At 36.9% G+C, this 19,350-nt stretch overlaps 1 protein-coding gene across 1 annotated transcript in view; it reads left to right on the top strand.

Moving 5' to 3' along the window:
* Positions 1 to 19,350, top strand: part of LOC140159697 (cadherin-23-like) — a 51,610-nt gene that overhangs the window by 13,067 nt on the left and 19,193 nt on the right. The window contains exons 10-14 of the mRNA XM_072183193.1: positions 2,439 to 2,771; positions 3,306 to 3,452; positions 4,226 to 4,422; positions 6,612 to 6,777; positions 9,656 to 9,799. Of these exons, the coding sequence (XP_072039294.1) occupies positions 2,439 to 2,771; positions 3,306 to 3,452; positions 4,226 to 4,422; positions 6,612 to 6,777; positions 9,656 to 9,799 (987 nt within the window). The remainder of the gene's footprint in view (positions 1 to 2,438; positions 2,772 to 3,305; positions 3,453 to 4,225; positions 4,423 to 6,611; positions 6,778 to 9,655; positions 9,800 to 19,350) is intronic.

Below are 19,350 nucleotides of genomic sequence, written 5' to 3'. Positions count from 1 at the left end.
CATTTTCTTGGAGGCCCCACTGATTGACCCCTTTTGACCATAATCGCCTTGATAGACCCTAGTGTCATACTCTGGTAGGGACAGGTACGTTACTTTCATATTCGAGTGCCCCCCCTCCCCGGCGCACCCTCTATCAGACACCCTCCCTCCGCGTATTGATAAGAAGCTTGTTTTGGACATTATGCATCCGATAACAACTATTATAGTGTCAAAGTGGTCGCGAAATAGCTTCAATTCGGTCTTTATTTTGAATTTTTTTCAAATAGGGCCTACTCAGGGGCCACAATTCCCCTGGGTATTAAGAAGTCTCCGCTTTGCTTCTGCTTCGGACAGCTGTAGCCTACACTTACGTTTTAAATACTCAGCCCCCCCCCCCTTGATACCCCCTGCGTATAAAGATGTGTCCGTTTTGGCTTCTGTTTTGGACACCTGTACACTTTAAAGCAATGACAAAACAAAAATGGCCCCCGAAATGGCTTCAATTATAGGCCTAGGCCTTTATTTTGATCAAGTGTTCAATTCTGAGTGGATACCACCCCCTCCTCATGACCATCAGACAACCCTATGCGGCGCGCGACCTATCTGCGGCGCGCGACCTATAAACCCAGACGCAGTACGTGTCAGGGTGCGTGACTCGCCACTAATCGCTGCGTGCATTTGACGCGTTTTTGGTCATGACCTGAGCCGTAAGGTTATTGACCTCAACGGCCTAGCAACCGACCAATTTTTTTGTTATTTCCATAGTGATTGAATAGTTTTGCAAAAATGGGCGTCAGATGGTTTAATGGCAATATGTACCCGATCAATGTACGAATAAATCAGAGCTGAAAGTGAAATCATCTCCGAGTCTATTCGCGAACAAGATTTAGCGACTTCCTTTTATTTATATAGATAGAAGCCGCCTAATTGGGCTACCAATTCGCGGGTGTGGCAACCATGCCATCCATGAGCATGTTGCTCATTTGTTCAATGGATATATGCAACTTACAGAACATGCAAGGGGTGTATTGTGAATACGGAAAAAGTGCATATTTCAAGATGGACATCCAAGAGTTGGTCTACCTAAAAAAGAAAGGCTCAGAAATGAGTCTGGATATAGAAAAGGAGCAACTTGTTTTTCACGGATGTAACCATGTTATAGCAATGACATGGTTACATCCGTGAAAAACAAGTTGCTCCTGTATGCTGATGATAGCGTGATCATTTCTTCCAATAAGAACCCAGATGTGGTTGCACATGAACTAAGCATGGATTTGAGTTCCTGTAACAACTGGCTTATTAACAATAAATTATCTTTACATGTTGGTAAACCCGAGCTCATTTTATTTGGTTCGCATTTAGAAAACTTAAAAAGCTTCTGATTTCCACATCTCATACAATGGTCATACAATTAATCCTGTCCCATCCATAAAATACCTTGGTGTCACACTAGACCAACATTTATCTGGGGAAGTTATGGTTGATTCTCTTGTTAAGAAAGCTATTGGCAGGCTCAAATTTTTATATAGACACACACAATATTTCAACCAAAAGCTTCGAAAAAAATCTCTGCTCTGCATTATTGCAGTGTCATTTAGATTATTGTAACACCTCCTGGTTTACTGGTTTATCAAAGGAAAGTCAACGTAAGCTTCAAATCACTCAAAACAAAATGGTTCGTTTTATTTTGAACTTATCCTCGAGAGATCATGTTGGTCAAATCAATTTGGACACTGTCAAACTGCTTGATACCCAAAACAGGGCTAGACAATTAAGGCTAAATCATGTGTGTTATATTTTTCACTCACTGGCCCCATCTTATCTTGATCAATTCTTTACAAAAATATCTCATGTTCATAATTATACTACTAGGTCTAGTGCTTCAAATTTCCATGTCCTGAGAGTAGGATCTTACACCAAAAAGTCTTTTTTCTATCAATCCACACTTGATTGGAATAATTTTAAATTTACCATCCCAAATCAAAGCTATTATTGACAAAGATACTTTAAATATGCCATAAAAAACACCTTGCGAGAAGTGCGTTAACCCAAGAGTCAGCTGCATTTGTGTAACCTGTTCCTTTCTGTCCTTTTGCCTGTTTTGTCCTCCGTCCCAGGCACCGTCTTGTCTTTATGTTGGACCCCATTGGAAATAAGTTTACACATTTGCAGCTAGACTTTATGGGTTATCCTGGCATTTCGGCTTTTTGGTGTCTTTGCTTGTATCCATGTATTTCATATATGCTAAATTTGTGATAATTTGTGATTGATTATATTTATTGTTCTTGTCGATTTTGCCGAATAAATATGAATGAATGGATAAAACAAAATAAATACAACATCTTTATCATGGCTCTGCGGTTAAGGTGTTTGGCTCTGGTGCAAGAGGTTCCTGATAAAAATAATCTGCACTCTCCATTACTGCAGTCATTGTATGTGATTTGTTGTTCATTATACAGGCAGAACAAGTCAACAACGCAGCAAGATCTGCTACAGTCCTTCTCACAGTCACCATCACAGATCTCAATGACAACTGTCCAAGCTTTGATTCCGCCTCATACCAAGGACAGGTGGCACAAGACGACTTTTATGTGGCAGAGACCTCTGGAGACCGTCTTGTCATTTTTGCAAGAGACGACGATGATATATTTGAAGGGGTGACTTCAATAGAGCAAGATGGGAGTATCTTTGGACTTGAAGAAGTCACTGCTGTCCCTGAATATCTTGAACTTTATGTGAGGTTACTGGAACCACAGAATCTGAACTCTGATGGTACACCACACATCCTTAAGGTAAGAACTCAATAATATGGCATTTTAAGGGTGTTCTTAATAACCCTGGAATTATGGAAACTTTTGGACCTCATAACTGCTGAATTGTTTGGTCTTAAGTACAAAACTAACTGCTAAATTGTTGGTCTAATAAAAGTATACCATACATAATATTAAGAATGGCAAAGACTTGTTATCCTATTATAGTTTGATCAGCTCATAATCATTGGAAATTGTTAGGCTTTTACCACTATGCCGAAATGTAGACCCACGTTAAAAGTGACATAGTTGACCTGCCTGGTGTATAATGTGTGTGTTAAAGAAAATAGAAAAAAGTATAGGACTGAAATCAATAATTTGTGATGTTTCTTGCGAGATGTCACAAGAAAATTCTCGAAATGAAATATATTGATATCAATCCACGATGTTATAAGGCCCGCCGATTACGAGCTGATCAAACTGTAGGTTGTGTTTATTCTTATGATTTTGTAAAGTTTCTGAATTAGCCAATTGCTGATACTACCTCTAATATAATCTTTGTTGCTTTCTTTCCAGTTGTATGTGAATAGCACAAATGCAGGAACTTGTTCAGATTCAACAATCGTTAATGTTATTGTCCTTAGCAGTCGTAACCCTCTATTTGATGAAGATAGCTATGCTGAATCTGTTTCTGAAAATGCCTCTCCTGGAATTATACTTGTGGTGAGTTGACACATGCTTGACCCATTTTAAGCAGGTCCATATGAGTTGCATTGCCTTTAAACGCAGTGGAAACTCCTATACCAGTGCAATACAAGAAGATGAGGACAGCATAATATATCAATTGTGTGATTACACAGGGCTGACCACACTATTTGAATCAGAAAAATGATGCTGCCATGGTGGAGGCTGTGTAAAAATTATGCATATTGCTATATAGACTTATGCAACCACACTATAGAGCAGAAATTTGATGCTGCCGCCTGTGTATGCTATGAAAATTTTTACAAGTTTTATTAGCTCTATGCAACTTTCATAAGGTATGAAGGAATAATGATACACAATAGGGTTGTTAGATTTAAATCACACCAATTTAAATCACATGACTGTTTTACTTCATTTCTAATGCTTTTACAACTTTTGGAAACAATTCGATACCACTATGATGACATTTTATCTACTGCTATAAATTATCTTCAAGGTGCGGAATTCAACAGGTTTTTTCCTATGATCTTTGCCAATTTTTTTCTTTGCAATTTTCGCATGTAAAAGCATGTTTTGAATGTTTGTAAATACCTGTTAGGATTGCACATATGTCCAGCATTCCACTGGGTGCTTTTGACTTTATCATGGGGTATAGCAGTTCTTGGAATTAAAAAGATCAAAAATATTGATTGAAATGAAAACAAAAATTGATTTTTTAAATATTTTTTTCAAAATAATTATTAACCCTGCTATAAAATCATTCTAAGTATGCCATGTTTGTTGTTTACTAGGTGAGTGCCAAAAACAGTGCAGGAACAGATGTAGGCATAGTATACAGGATAAAATCAGCAACCAATGATGGATTTAGTCAATTTGCAATTGATGAGCAAAGTGGAGCTATCTCATTGACTGGTACCGTAGATTATGAAACTTACAAGGATTACACACTCGTTGTTGAGGCGCAAGATAGGCGCTCTGACCCTACACGGTAAGTGATGTTCAGGATGTGCTTTTTTTAAAAACTTTGATACCATTTGGCCCTAATATGATTAAAGAGTGTATCTTCTTTTTGCATCGCTAATATTTTACTTTCCTTTGTCATGGTCGAGGTTAACTTTTCTATTTGACTCACATGGAATAAAAGATTAAAATGTTATTATGCTGGTTTCATTCTGCCATGACGCTTGCCACTGAGTGGCGTGACGTACGCGCATTGCGGACACCCCGACAGAATCAAGGTTTGTCATTGGCTGATATGTCTTGCTGCTTGCCACTGAGTGGCGTGACGTACCCGCATTGCGGACACCCCGACAGAATCAAGGTTTGTCATTGGCTGATATCAGAGCTTTCAACTCTCCCTCTTTTTGCAGGAGACTCCCTACTTTTAAACCTTCAGAACCCTTAATTTTTGGTCATCTCCTGAAAAGGAAATGGTTTCGGCCCATTAAGATGTACACATTTTGACAAATCTCCCTGATTGCAACAGGAAATTTCCCTTTTTTCAAGATTCAAATGTTGGCAGCTCTGTGATATGTCTTGCTGCTTGCCGCTGAGTGGCGTGACGTACGCGCATTGCGGACACCCCGACAGAATCAAGGTTTGTCATTGGCTGATATGTCTTGCTGCTTGCCGCTGAGTGGTGTGACGTACGCGCATTGCGGACACCCCGACAGAATCAAGGTTTGTCATTGGCTGATATGTCTTGCTGCTTGCTGCAGCGGCAAGTGGCAGGAAAGTCTAAAAGGGACATTACTGTATTTTGCCATGTGATGGTTAACTTCTGTGGCACATACTTCGGCAAAAGAAAGTATCTACCTTTTATTGCCTTTACAAGTTACACCTTTTTACCATGTGAAAGGTAATTCAAAAATAAGTTGACCAAACCTATGGCTAAAAGTAGTAAATGTTATTAAAGTAAATGTAAAATATACCCTTAAAGTGTAAATGTAAAATATACCCTTAAAGTAAATGTAAAATATACCCTTACTAGACTGCATAGAGGGGATAGGGAATAATATATTTCTTTCATATACTAAACTGTATTTTGATAAAAACCAATCATTTTCTAGTATTAAGTAACATTCTGAACATATAATATTTACGTCGTAGAGGTTTGTGAATTTTATCCCCAACTGATCTGTGCTGTGTTAGCTTAGCATCTGTAAGCACATACACCCCCTCAATTTTAGTTACTCGCGGGCCAGAGGGCCAAATACACCTTGAATTGCTTTGTGTACTGTGCATTTCAGAGCTGTTTAAGGGCCAACCGGAATTGGTCAGCAGGCCGGATCTGGCCCCATGGCCACCTAGTGAAAACCCCTGGATTAGACCCAAATAGTACAGTGTAAATTGTGTGTAATATTATGGTGAATCCGCCATTTTGGTTTGTCGCTCGTGGAGGGCAAGCATTATAGACGAATCCAACGAGCCAAGTCATGGTCAGGATTTGGTCGGCCATCTTTGGGTAGCCGCTAGCACCAACCTGGGGTTTTGAGCGTTCAATTGTGCAAATAAAAGCCGCCTAACACCTACATAAGATGCAAGGACGAGGGGGGGGGGGTAATATAATAATATATACAATATAGATAAATCCGCAGGTAATCCTGTCGCATCTATTCATACATACTCCTTTTGTTCGCAAGTACATCAATGCATAGATACCACGTGTAGTTAATCCGATTATTATATCACTTCAACAGATAATATGTGTGTTTTGACAAAGGGAACTGTATTGTGTTGTAAATTCAGTAATCATTCTTTTGTCCACCTGTGTTTTCGCGGAAGGTGTAAAACGGGTGATGGAATGCAGTTTAAAATTTCCGCCAAGGCTGAATCATTTCACATTTTGGGTGCATTGTAGCCGACGGCTACCCAACTAAAGGCTGCTAGTCAGGTGTAGGAATGCGTGGATTTGGATTCCTCTTACCTCAGGCATTTATTAGCTAAAGCCCACAGTGGAGTGATACTTGGCGTATTTAAGTGTGAGCGTTACAAAGTATTGTGCATGCAACACTCGGTGCAAGTTTTTTGGTACAACATATTACACGCAGAACGCAAACAATAACACACTTTAAACAAAGTTTGCCGCAGGTACATTATTTTGCCCTCCATGAGCAACACACAAATATGGTATAGTTGTTACTCTATGGTTCTACCTTATTGATTTCTTTACTACAGATCTACCAGTACATCAGTGACCATAAATGTAATAGACATGAATGACAGTTGTCCTGAATTTGTGACTCCTCCGCTTGTGTATTATGGTCAGGTATCATCACAGGATGCGTATGTTGTAGATGACCAATCAGTCAGACTGATGCTTACAGCAAGTGATCCAGATCAGGTACAAATTGGGCTGTTCCAGTTGAAATCCACACTACCCCTGTGGGAGATTTGGGAAATATCTTCCATAGAGGGAGTATGTTTTTCAAATGTATTTGGTCAGTGTTAATCATTTTGAAACCCATACTCCCCATGTGTCATAGCTTTACCTATATCTTACAACTGGAGTGAGGTTTTCAAATGGAAGTTACCAAATTGTCTTTTGTATCAAAACTCTTACTCCCTCTGTGGAAGACTCCAGCTAAATCTTCCACAGGGGTAGTGTGGAATTTAAATGGAATAGCCCAATGGTGGTGTTTCAGTTTTTTGGGTTTTTTTTCTCACCTGATTGTAGGTTCATACATCATAAATTTGTTTTTGTGCCATGGAGAAATAAATTACTTCATTTGGACAGTGGTGTAACCAGTGGGGAGGGCGAAAGCCCACAATTAGAACCTTTGCCCCCTGCTTGCCCTTCACCAAATAAGTTGACTGTTTGTACCTGCTTCAATAGACCCTATTGAATAAACCAACAGGAATGGTATAACAATTGATGTGATAGCCATGTTGATGAGGGACCGGTTCTCTGTTCGATTCCACAACCATTCATAGCTATCGCCTGTTTTACTGTATTATCGTGCACATTGCCCCGAGGATGCGTCTTGGTGGACAGAATTATATTTAAAGGCAGAGTAATGGGAGAGAACATGAACCTTTTCGAGCATCATTATTTCTGAATTGTATGTCCAAAGTATATAAAACTATACACTTTTGGAAAGGAAATGAGTCAAGGAATCCCATGGTGACATCAGATTTGTTCAAAAATCTCAAGTTTTTGAAAAATCACAAAAATTCACTTTTTTACCCCAATTTTTTTGTGACAACTTAGAAAAAAATCCGTTAGAGTAAAAAAAATTCAGTTAGCTTTTCATGAAGAAGAGACATGAACTTAGGGAAGGTTTTTTATTTTTTTTTTAAATTAGTCTTGAAATATTGAAAAAACATGTGAAAAAGCCATTTTGACACTCTATTAAGCTAAAAATAGCACATAATGGTGTATATTTTTGTTAAAAACAAATATAAAAAAAAAATGAAAAAACCTTCCCTAGACTTTGATGTACTCTAAAGGATAGTGCAAAAGTTTACCCTTTGCTTGCATATTTTTCGAGTTATCTTGTCACAAAAATCGTGCAATATTGTCAAAAGTGAACTCTGAGAAATCGACGTTTTAGTAAAAAAATGTCAAAATTATGCACAAAACGTCCTTAAATTTTAAAACGGTAAGACTTTCACCCTTGTAAAATCTGTATGGTCTAAATATGCATCTTTTTGCACCAATGAATCTATAATCTATAAATAATAAAGAGTTGCGCCGCGTCATTCGACGCGATGCGCGCGCGTAATCACAATATTACGCATTCGCGCTTTTCCCGCCAATTTACTAAGTTGTCTTGAGCCATGTGACTTTTTAGAGTTGAAAAGAGTGAAATAAATCAAGCAAAAATACGAATAAATATTAGCAAGTTGTATTTTATCAGTTTCAAGTGAAAGAATACATATTAGTGTTGATAAATATCAAAAAATCTCAAATTCGGTCGTGGACGTATGTGTCTTCCATTACTCTGGCCTTAAATGTGGATGAAGAAAGAAGTATTCAATAGGGTCTATAGAGAATCAGTATTTTGATCCCCATTAGCCCCTCTGTGGATGTAAGATTTTCCCCTGGCTGCCCCCTCGATTACAAAAGTCTAGCCACAGCATTTGGACAAGATCTATTATAATTATGCCGGTCCTCTCAGGGATTGGTAGGGGCAGATTGCCCATTCAGAAAATTTGGAATGGCAAAATGAAAATTACTGTTAAATCATCCATTTTTTAGACTCTGTTGCTTTGAACAAAAGCTTAAATGACAGGGCTATTGCACCATCAGAACTATCATGGTTATGCACTTGATTGATTGTGATTATAAATTAAGTCAGTAAATCTTATTTTAGAATTAATAATAAATTATTTTGATTGTCAATTAAAAGCTTACCCAACTTTAGAAGTTTGAAAACTATTATGGATTTTAATAAGGCTAACTTTTTAAAAAGCAATTTGTAGCATTTGCTGAAGAGGGCGTGCCCTCAATTGTTTTCAAAATTCTTGATTTTTACATCATTGTATGTACTTAATGAATTAACATACTCACATAAATATCAAGGCCCTAATGCTATATTTGAGACAAAATCTGAGATTTATAATAATGCAACAAAAAATGTCATTTAATTCATACAATCAATTAGTCAAACTTGGACCCAGTCCATCCTAGTATATTTTCGTCATTGTGTTGTAATTACCTGATTATGATACATGAATGATGAGAGCGTCCACACGGTCAGCATCTCTTCATCGTGTCATAATAAATTCATGCTACGGTAATTACGAAGCCCATTGAGTAAACATAAATACAGCAACAAAATGTGTACACACAGGTAATTGTCATTGGCAATTACGACATGATCATGCTAGAAACCGGACCAATGATGGAAATTTTCATCATTCACGAATGATGACATGATTGTAGTATGCCGACGACATTGAGCGGACACACAGTACTAATATCATGATACAATTATAACACGATCGTAATCGACGGGACCGGGTCTTGGGTAATGCTGAAATGCATTGTAATCATTGTGTATGTGCATTCTTTGATAGTATATGTCTTTTTATACATCCTAACAATTGACAAAATATATAACCATTTTGTATGGAAATGTATAAATATTGCTTTAATAAGATGATAAAACTGAAATTGTCATTTTGTGATGTCAGACCTCATTTTTTAAATATTTTATTGCATATTATAGGATCAGTCATCACTGTATGATTTACTGTTGTATCTTAATTTATTATAGACATTTTATGCTGAGACCTCAGTAACGGATGTAACAGGTGCTGGGTTTGATGTAGAGTATGTGTCTCTTTATGGCAACAATATCTACTTGGTGACAATACAAGACTTCTCTGCATTAACTATAGGATGGTCTTACACAATACAGGTAAGATTAGGACCAAGCAAGATTTGCAGGTAACCCAAATTTATAGCTGACATTCATTGTAGAGTTTGTGTAAACTTAAAAAAGAGAGACATTTGATTTTTGTTGAAAAGGTCTGTATTGTTGTATCTAATTCAGATTGGATATAATTACCTACTTTTTGCCATCATCGTTTATGGCCAAAGAACCCTGTTTAAGGGAAGGGGTATGAACGTTTGGACAGTATTTATTGTGGGATATTAGAGCACATCAGACATATCGAATTGCATTCTGAATACGAAGAATGTCCTTCTGATATCAAATAATTTTGTTTTTTTGAAATTAGCAATGTAATACACATTTTATGGCAAATCATTAAAATTGATATTTTTGATATTTAACAGTACTTGAAGTAAACTTTATAAATCTGATGATTTATACTTAAAGTGTATGTAGGTGGGATGAAAAGCCGACGATCAATTGAAAATTTTGACCTTTCGTATTGAAGATATGGATTTTTTCCCAAAACACCAAAAAAAATAGGTCTTTTTGGGAAAAAATCGGTATCTTCAATATAAAACGTCAAAATTTTCAATTGATCATCGGCTTTTCCTCCCAGCTACATACACTTTAAGAATATATCATTAGATTTATGAAATTTATTTCGAGGACTGTTATATATCAAAAATTTGAAAAATATAAAATTTTAATAATTTGTCATAAAATTTGTATTATATCGTGATATCAAATTATTTGATATCAGAAAGACATGCTTCGTATTCAGAATGCAATTCGATACGTCTGAGGTGCTCTCATGTCCCACAAAAAATACTGTCGAAACGCCATAAACGCTCATTCTAGATCCCTTAACAGAACTGCCAATTTTTTCAAATGGATTTCAAATGGGGTTACCTGAATGGGTCATTCCATTTGAAATCTACACCCCTGTGTGGGAGATTAAGTTCTTGTCTTCCGTAGGGGGTGTATGCATTTCAACTGTATTAGCCCAATGTGTGTATGTGTTTTAATTTTTGAGTTTGATTCTTGGAAAATTCACCTTTTTGGTAAATCCCATAAGCCTTATCCCTAATGATGTATCATTGATGGGCAAGTCTTTACTGTGAACCATAGATTAATAAACACATAAAGTCTTATTCAGATTTTATTTGACAGCTTAACAATCGCGTATACGCGCGCGACGTCAAGCGTGTGTATTGGACCTTGTGCAAATAATACGCGCTGAACGGCTAACAGTACGCTTAATTTGTAAAAGGGAATCTGAATAAGACTTTAGATTGGAATGGTCCATGCCTGCGCCCTATAAGCATACTTGAGTTCAGCTGACGCCGGTACAGCATTTAGACCGGGCAACATTGTTAAGCTTATGCATGAAGTTTCTTTTGTGTACACTCGTGCTATTTGCGCTATTTGTGGGTTGGCATGACTTAGCGTCGACCCCAAAGGCAACATGCCCACATTTTGTGGTATGCTGTGTACATTGATGAATTGTACTGTAAAGATGTGCATATCAGGAGTAAATATGGTGTATGGGATTTACTGAAGAAGTGAATTTGTCAGTTTGTGAAAGAGTGTATTGTATTCTGATCTTTCTTTTGTATGTATATATTGTATTAACTCTTAGCTACTAGATGCATGGTGTGGCAAAGTGCATAAGTTGCACAGTTTTTGTGGTGGAATGATTAAAAGTTCTGCCTTCCTTAGTAAACTGGGCTATTCCTGTTAAAATCCATACACCCCCTATGGAAGACATGTCCTTACTCTCACACAGGATTGGAGATTTCAAATGGAGTCACACATTCAGGTAATCCCATTTGAAATTCACACTCCCTGTGTGGTAGATTAAGGTCATAACTTCCATAGAGGGTGTATGGATTTCAACTGGAATAGCACAATCACAGGTTCTGCTTTGTTATTTGATTAAAGATACTGCCTTATATTTGTTATCAGAGATGCCAGTTTTCAGCAATTTGTCTGAATTCAGAATTTTTTTACTCCTACTAAATTTCTGCAGTGTTATTTATTTTAACCCGTTTTTGGGTAATTTTTGCCCAAATTTACGCATTTTTTCAGAATTTGCAGAATTTTTAAGTGGCACTTACTGGCATCTCTGTGTTATTACCTGTAGTCAGAATGGTAAATTAATGAACACAATGTGTCATTGTGTGCGTAATTGCATGCGTCTGCTGTATCACGTAGCCTCCATGGATACATGGTGGGAACGTAGGCATTCATCATGCTGTGTTCATTCATTTGCCATTATGACTGTAATGTGATCTTAATGATGCCACCCCCAGCAGAGCCACACTGCAGCTCAGATACTTTATTGGTATTCTAGAGTACCCATGAGGTACGCACATTGGAATCACACGTTGAGTACAGACACTGATACTGGACTGGTGCTGCACAGGTTCTCAAGAGAATAGACAGCCACAAAGTAGCTGGGCAGCAGTGTACCTCTGGAATTGGCAGCATTAGGAATCTGGTAGTGTATATTATTCTCTATAGAAATGTCATCAATTTATATTATATCGTTATGAACACGGCAGAGTGCCGAATACGCAAAATTGCTGTTCTGAGTAAACGGCGTTTGAAAATCTTGGTACCATTCCATTGGTCCTTCTAAAAATTGAGAACATTCTTGAGCACTCATTTGAAATGTATATTATAGAAGTGAATGTGCACAAATTATTTGCAATAATCAAATGTTCTGAAACAATCGATATCATCCCTCCAAATGGGTATTTACAGCTATTCGGCTTTATGCTGAATCCAAAATGTCTCTATCGCTGCACAAATAGTTGTATACGAGGTCGAATACGCATTCAACTACGTGTAAAACTATAGCACGCATTCTTGATTTTGGGATTTTGTGTAGAAATTATTGGTTTGTCAAAGGCTGTAGACTTTATATTTGATTTATAAGTTATAAAATAGTCATCACTGTAATATTTAGCAAAACCCGAGGATTTTCAACCAAAAATAACAATATTGGCCTATATTTTGCATACAATTTTTGAGATTTTACGAGGGCGCACTCACATTACTAAGCCATAGCGATATTATGTGGGGTATAACTGGATAGATGACACCTATAGCTATCCATTGGTATCAAATATAATAGTATAGGACATTTAATATAGAAAATTCGGGGTTTCCAGCTATACAATACTACAGATCAACCTGATTTGTACAGGGAAGTATACGATTCGTCTTTTGGTCGAATTCATTAATTGCACTCAGGCGCGATTCGTCCAAATCAAAATTTTGGTATCTACGTCAGGGAGTAACATTTACCATTAATTTTTGGTGGAAATAAAAGATCACCTGAAACATAATCATAAGCATACAATAACTCAATATACTCAAAATTCTCGATTCGTCACTCTGCCGAATTCATAACGATATATTATGTTATAATTGTACTGTTCATATATTGTTGTCATATGTGTTTTATATAAAAGACTTAAAGAGATTAGATCCTGACACTGCCATGTTAGTATGTTGCTCATGCATGGCAAAATAAAGTGTACCTCCTGACTATTTTGCCATACACCTGGCAAACTTCAATTTAAAGTATATGCTAGTTTGTATTCTGTGTGTATTGCATTGGGCCAATAACACAAACCTTTGTAAGGCTCAAGATTTAAGATGCAAATTGTTGTTAGATTTTGGTCTTTTGCAGACAAATGCAAGAGGTACGCTATGATTGAAGACAGAATTAAAAAGACTAGTTTGTGTATGATGTCCTGTCAACTAGACCAAAAATGCCGTACTGCGCAGGTCAGCATTCAATCACGGCACGCCTTTGCCCTGAAATCAGATGCAAACTAATCTTTTAAATTCAGTCAATTATATTTTGGTCTCCATGTGCGATAAACCAATATGGTGGATATAACGCACTGGGCTATTCTGTGTCCGGATTCTTTGAACTAATCTCTTTGGTTAAAATATGATTCCTAAGGAATGTAATAACATAGAATGATGATTAGAGATTAATAATATGAATGATAACTGATATTGTTTATATGTTTATATCAAACCAATTTAAAACTTTGAATTTCCATTTAGAATACCTGGAATATATCAAGACCAATTCTAAATGTAACATTTATTCGCTGAGGAGGGGCAAATGCTCTTGAATTTGAACTGTTCCTCTTCCTTTTACCCTCTTTTTAAACCATAGTTATCCTTATTTGGCTCCTTTTAAGCATTAAAAGTTCTGTATGCTGTCCAATTATAGGCATTGTTGCCCCCCCCCCTGGAAAAGGTACCTCACTGCATCTTACAAAAAGAAAGTCTGAACTTGTTTGAGTGGTCATAATTTTTAATTGAGAAATAATGATTGGATAAAATTTGCCGCAATTTGAAAAGTTGGAACGTATTACTGCATAAAGAATCTGTATAAATGCCCCCTTTGAGCTTTTAATTGCATTGGGTACAAAACTGTTCACTTAATTACAGAGGAAACCCGTCTTTACATTGAATATCACTGGCTGTAACATTCGTTTACAATTACTTTTAACTCGCCCTGTGATTTTAACTTTGACCACATTGACTTTCAGAACATTATAAGTGCCTTCTTGAAATGGCTTTCGTTAAGCCCCAGGAGCACTAATTATTTTGAATACAGTAGTTGAGAACAGTGCAGTACTGTGATTTGAAAGTTTTGAGTTTAAAAAATACATTCTTGCTTATAAATGTAATTTTGACTGCCTGGAGCACAATAAGATCAACTACATAGGCAGCTTGGTGCACAAAAGGGTTAAACTACTAAGGTTCAATAAAGGTAACCATTTTGTGCACAGGCCTACAGGCAGCTAGTGCAGTTAGCCTGATTGCGCTCCAAGTAATTGATTTGTTCTTTGAATGCAAAAGCTGTTTTATCTTGCTGGTAGATTTATAGCATGGCATAGCTTAGCTTTACTAGCATTCCATGCAGTCTTTCATAGAAGCAACTGTCATTATTTTCAGATTTTATTGCGTACATTGTATAGATTATCCATCTGCCATTTATTTCAAAACATTTTTTAAAAATAGGAAATGTATAGTTTGTTGCAAGTGTGTGCATGTCAATTCTCACTACTTGTGCTATGCTTGCTGTTGCTTTGTGCCGTTTGTGAATTGACCCTTTTGGTAAATCCCATAATCCTTTGTGGTTAGACCAGAGATGTCCTTATTTGATGAACATTGTTACTGGGCAGTTAAAAACTGTGATGTGCGCAGTAACAATGTGCTTATCACAATGTTTGACAATGTCTCAGGTCTAACCGCAAAGAATTATGCGGTTTTCCAAACAGGTCAATTGGTCATTCTCATCCAATATGTCAGCATGGCTTGTTATCATTTTATGCACAATTACATGATGCATCATCATACAACTCTTTCAGAAATGCCTCCTTAAAATTCTGAAAATAAGAAGGTTGCAGATTTGCCAAACCATGAACTAAGCTGTATTAAATCAGACTCCAAAATTTGCCTGTTGTAATACATTCAAAATGGGGGTGTAAAATTCCAATGATAAGTATTTGCAGATAGGCAAGGTCTGCTTGTTCTCTGTTGACAAGGGCCCTTTTCCAGAGCCACCAGTAGGCAAGGGGCGGCCTAAATGTCTCATTCTTAGGTACTTTGTCTTGAAAAAGTCAAAGCTACTCCTGACGCAAGCTTGACAGTTCTAAATTTGTCCGACGGCAAACCCGCTAAAACTTACCAATTGATAAGTATTCTATTGCATGTTATACTTCCATTTTCAAATGCTATTGCACCTCAATGCAAAAGTAGGGTCAATGTGGCATCAAAAGTTAGAGTTCTTCTGAGGCATGGCTAGCACCTGTAAACTCAGCCTATGTTAGGTGGGAGGATACTTTCTTTTACCAAAGTATTTTCCAGTGTGTACAGTTAACCTATGGCAAGAAAGTAACATTGTTCTAATGTCTTTGTATGTTACCACCTTTTTCCATGTGAGTCAAACAGAAAAGTTGCCTTCAATCATTGCAAAATGCAGTAAATTATCAGTGATGTAAGACTGCAATAAAGCCTCTCAGCTGTAATTTTACAATTTTCAAATCCTGAATATGCCTTGGAACCTGACCATTTTCTTGTCCTGAATTTCAAGAGTTCAAAACATTTGACATGATCATGTGCAAATATCTGTGTCATTTAATTACCAAAAAGCTTGATAATGTTGGCCATTCATTTGTGAAATTAACAGATAAACTTAAACCAGTTATGTCAGAGAAACCATGTATACCACTTTCTAAATATGAAATATTGAAAATATGGAACTTAAATATTTTGTCGATATTAAATACCTCTGTAGTTTTTAGATCAAATCATATTTCATCACTTTCCAAAGGTTGTGTCGACCTTTATTCAGCAAATGCAAAATCAAACCAACAAATTGCTTTTTTTTCACAAGGTGTTGTGCTTTCAATGTCATTCTTATCATGCTTTATGTTAGCTGAAGTGAGGCTGGCCAGCTGAAATATTGACTTTCCTGTTTCTACCAGTTTAATTTGGGAAGAAACTGTAAATTTTGATAAAACAGACAAAACTACTGACTGGTCAGTCCACTTCATATTATGTTAATACTCGGTGCAAGTGTAAGTATTAACATATGTTAACAAATATTTAGAACAATGTTGCAAAAAGAATTTGACACAGTCAAAATGTGCAAATGTGCTGAACAATTTTCTTTGGTGGTTTCAAACTTGTGGAATCCCACATCGCTGTTTGAAGCTTGAGAGAGAAACAACTGGGAGTAGATGTGAGTATACATGGAATCTAATTTATTTTTATATTAAATGACCATTTTACAATCAAGTTTTTTACATAAACCTTAAATACCCTTGCTTGCTTGACCATAGGCGTAGTGTTTAGTGTAGTACATGTAGATCAGTAGTCTTGCATGATAGCGATTTTATTTGTTTTGCGAAAAGAAAAAAAATTGGCTGCCAAAAGCAAAAGCAAAGTTGTTTGGCCAGCAAGTGCAAAGCATGTAAATGCCTCACAGTGACATCGCCCCGATATCTTCATAGTAGAAATCACCATGGTAGGTTGAATCCACAGCCACACATGGCTATTTTATTCGGACCTTATGAGATGCATATTATTAGCGAAGTGACCTGACTAAGGCTATGACAATAGACGGGGTAATTGATTTCTCGCTGTGTGAGCAAGCTTGTATACGACATTGCGGCCAATGGTTAATAATTATACTGTCTCCACTTGAGTGAGTGCTGCTATAGCCTGCTGCGTGCTGTAGTCCATAGGCCTACAGGACCAACGCAATATAAAATTGAGAGTTTTGGTCAAATTTTGAGTTCAAAGCGCACAGCCAATTTTCAAAGCGCACGCTAACGACTATATTATCTGTTCAACACGTATTTTCCCACATCTGGTTTCTTGAGAAAAATTCATTTACGGGAGATATTCATCATTTTCTAACCCAGTATCCGAAGATTTTCGTCTGATATCAAAATCGTGCATAGCAATTCACGTGTATCGATCCCGTTTATTCATTTTAATGTCTCTGCTGCACCAAATAATTATTAGCCAGGCGATGTCGGTGTGTGCCTGCATGTGTTGTATAAATTATTATTTGGTTTTAAAGAACAATGCATATATTATGTACTGTAAAAGTCAATATTTTCGCGAGAAGATATTTTCGCGATTTCGAAGATTTTGTCAATTGCGCGAGAATTAAATTTCGCGTTTTTGATATTGATACAATAGACACGTAATGCAAAAGGTTATTTTCGCGAGTTTTTATTTTCGCGATTTTATGTCCACTCGCGAAATTCGCGAAAATAAAATCCTCGCGAAAATTTCTACTTTTACAGTATTACATAGAGAATAGAAGGGCGATTTCTAGTTGGAATAAAGGGCTATCGTGCACCCTCAGAAATCAACTTCTAATCAACATCTGCAGATCAGAAAAATTGCTTAGAAAATGATTACCTATAGATGTTAAAAAATTCAAATAATGTCGCTAGGGGTCAACAGGGATCAAATTTCATACAACGGCGTTCAAATGATGTGCCGCAGATACGTTAAACTATAAACAGTGTGCCGCAGATAGGTCAAACTATACTTTTTCTGAATCGTTATGACCAGAGGAAAGGTTTGGTGTGGTTTTTGACAAAATCTGATGGTTTTGAAATTTGAACCCTGTTGTATGAAATTTGACCCTTGTTGACCCCTTGGGATATCATTTGAATTTTGGCCCCACATATATGTGGGGCATATGTTATCGTAGAAATGGTTGCCTGGTTCCGGTTCTTTGTTTATTTGGCTGTCCGAGCAGAATTGATTAATCCACTGTGCAGCTCCAACACAATAACCGATTAACTTCAACCTTGGTATGGTGATAGGATATGGTGGCCTGATGTGCTGTATAGTTTTGTGTCATGTTATTTTCATATTTATGAATATTAATTACCTTATTTGCATATTTTGTCTACATTTTCATTAATCCACTCTGCAGCTTAAACACAATAACAAATCAACTTCAAACTTGGTATTGTGATAGTATATGGTGTCCTGATGTGCTGTATAGTTTTGTGTCCTGTTAATTGTATAATAATGAGCTTACTTGCATATTGCATATTATTTGTATTTACAACCTTTGTTATTTACACATCTTTGTGTGAGGGCTACCTTATTTACGAACCGCATAATTCTAGTCTACCATAGTTTATTGCTTTCTACCCATTGTTTCTGATCTAGAGATGTCGCTTAGAAGTTGATTTCAAAGGGGGAACGATAGCCCCTTCTTCCAACGCAACTATTCCTTGTTGTATATTTTTTATTCTTTCGAACCCACACCTGTTACTTGCGATCCTCGCATATATTGTATGCAACTCAAATTTCTGATCATCATATATATTGTGTCTGGCCCACACTGTTTGACCACATTTCCCTGGGCTTCAAGGAAGAACAGATGATTAATTGTGTTTTCAACTGATTGAGTGTCCCAGGTTAAAGAAATAAAACAAACAAAAGCAAAAGCCCCTTAGACCATATTCTTCATTTCATATATCAAAGCGATAAGTGCAAGAAGGCCCCATCTGCTGTAGCTGCCGTGTGTCCTATCTTTTAAAAGACCTATGCAATATAGAATACAGAAATTGTCAAATTTGCGGATAGGGGTTCTTGCACCAATCCCTCGATATATATTGCATTAGGCTGCTCAGATGCTAGAGAAAGGGAATGAAATCATTGGGCTATTCCAATTAAAATCCATACACCCCCTATAGAAGACCTGACCTTAATCTCCCACACAGGGGGTGTGAATTTCAAATGGAGTTAACCTGAATGAGTGATTCCATTTGAAATTTACACCCCTTGTGTGGAAGATTAAAGTAATGTCTTCCATAATGGGTGTATGTATTTCAACTGGAATATAATTAGAATTAGTAAACATTCATCAGCAGTCTGCTGTAGTTCAAAGTGGTGCAGTTGGATAAGCTCTAGACCGGAAGTCTTGTTCGATCCTCACCGGTTTTAATTTTTTTTGCTTTCTTAATTTGTTACTTGTCAGTTTAACCGAACTATCC

Source organism: Amphiura filiformis, chromosome 8, assembly GCF_039555335.1.
Source record: "Amphiura filiformis chromosome 8, Afil_fr2py, whole genome shotgun sequence".
NCBI lineage: Eukaryota > Metazoa > Echinodermata > Ophiuroidea > Amphilepidida > Amphiuridae > Amphiura > Amphiura filiformis.
This window is presented reverse-complemented; position numbering and strand designations above follow the sequence as displayed.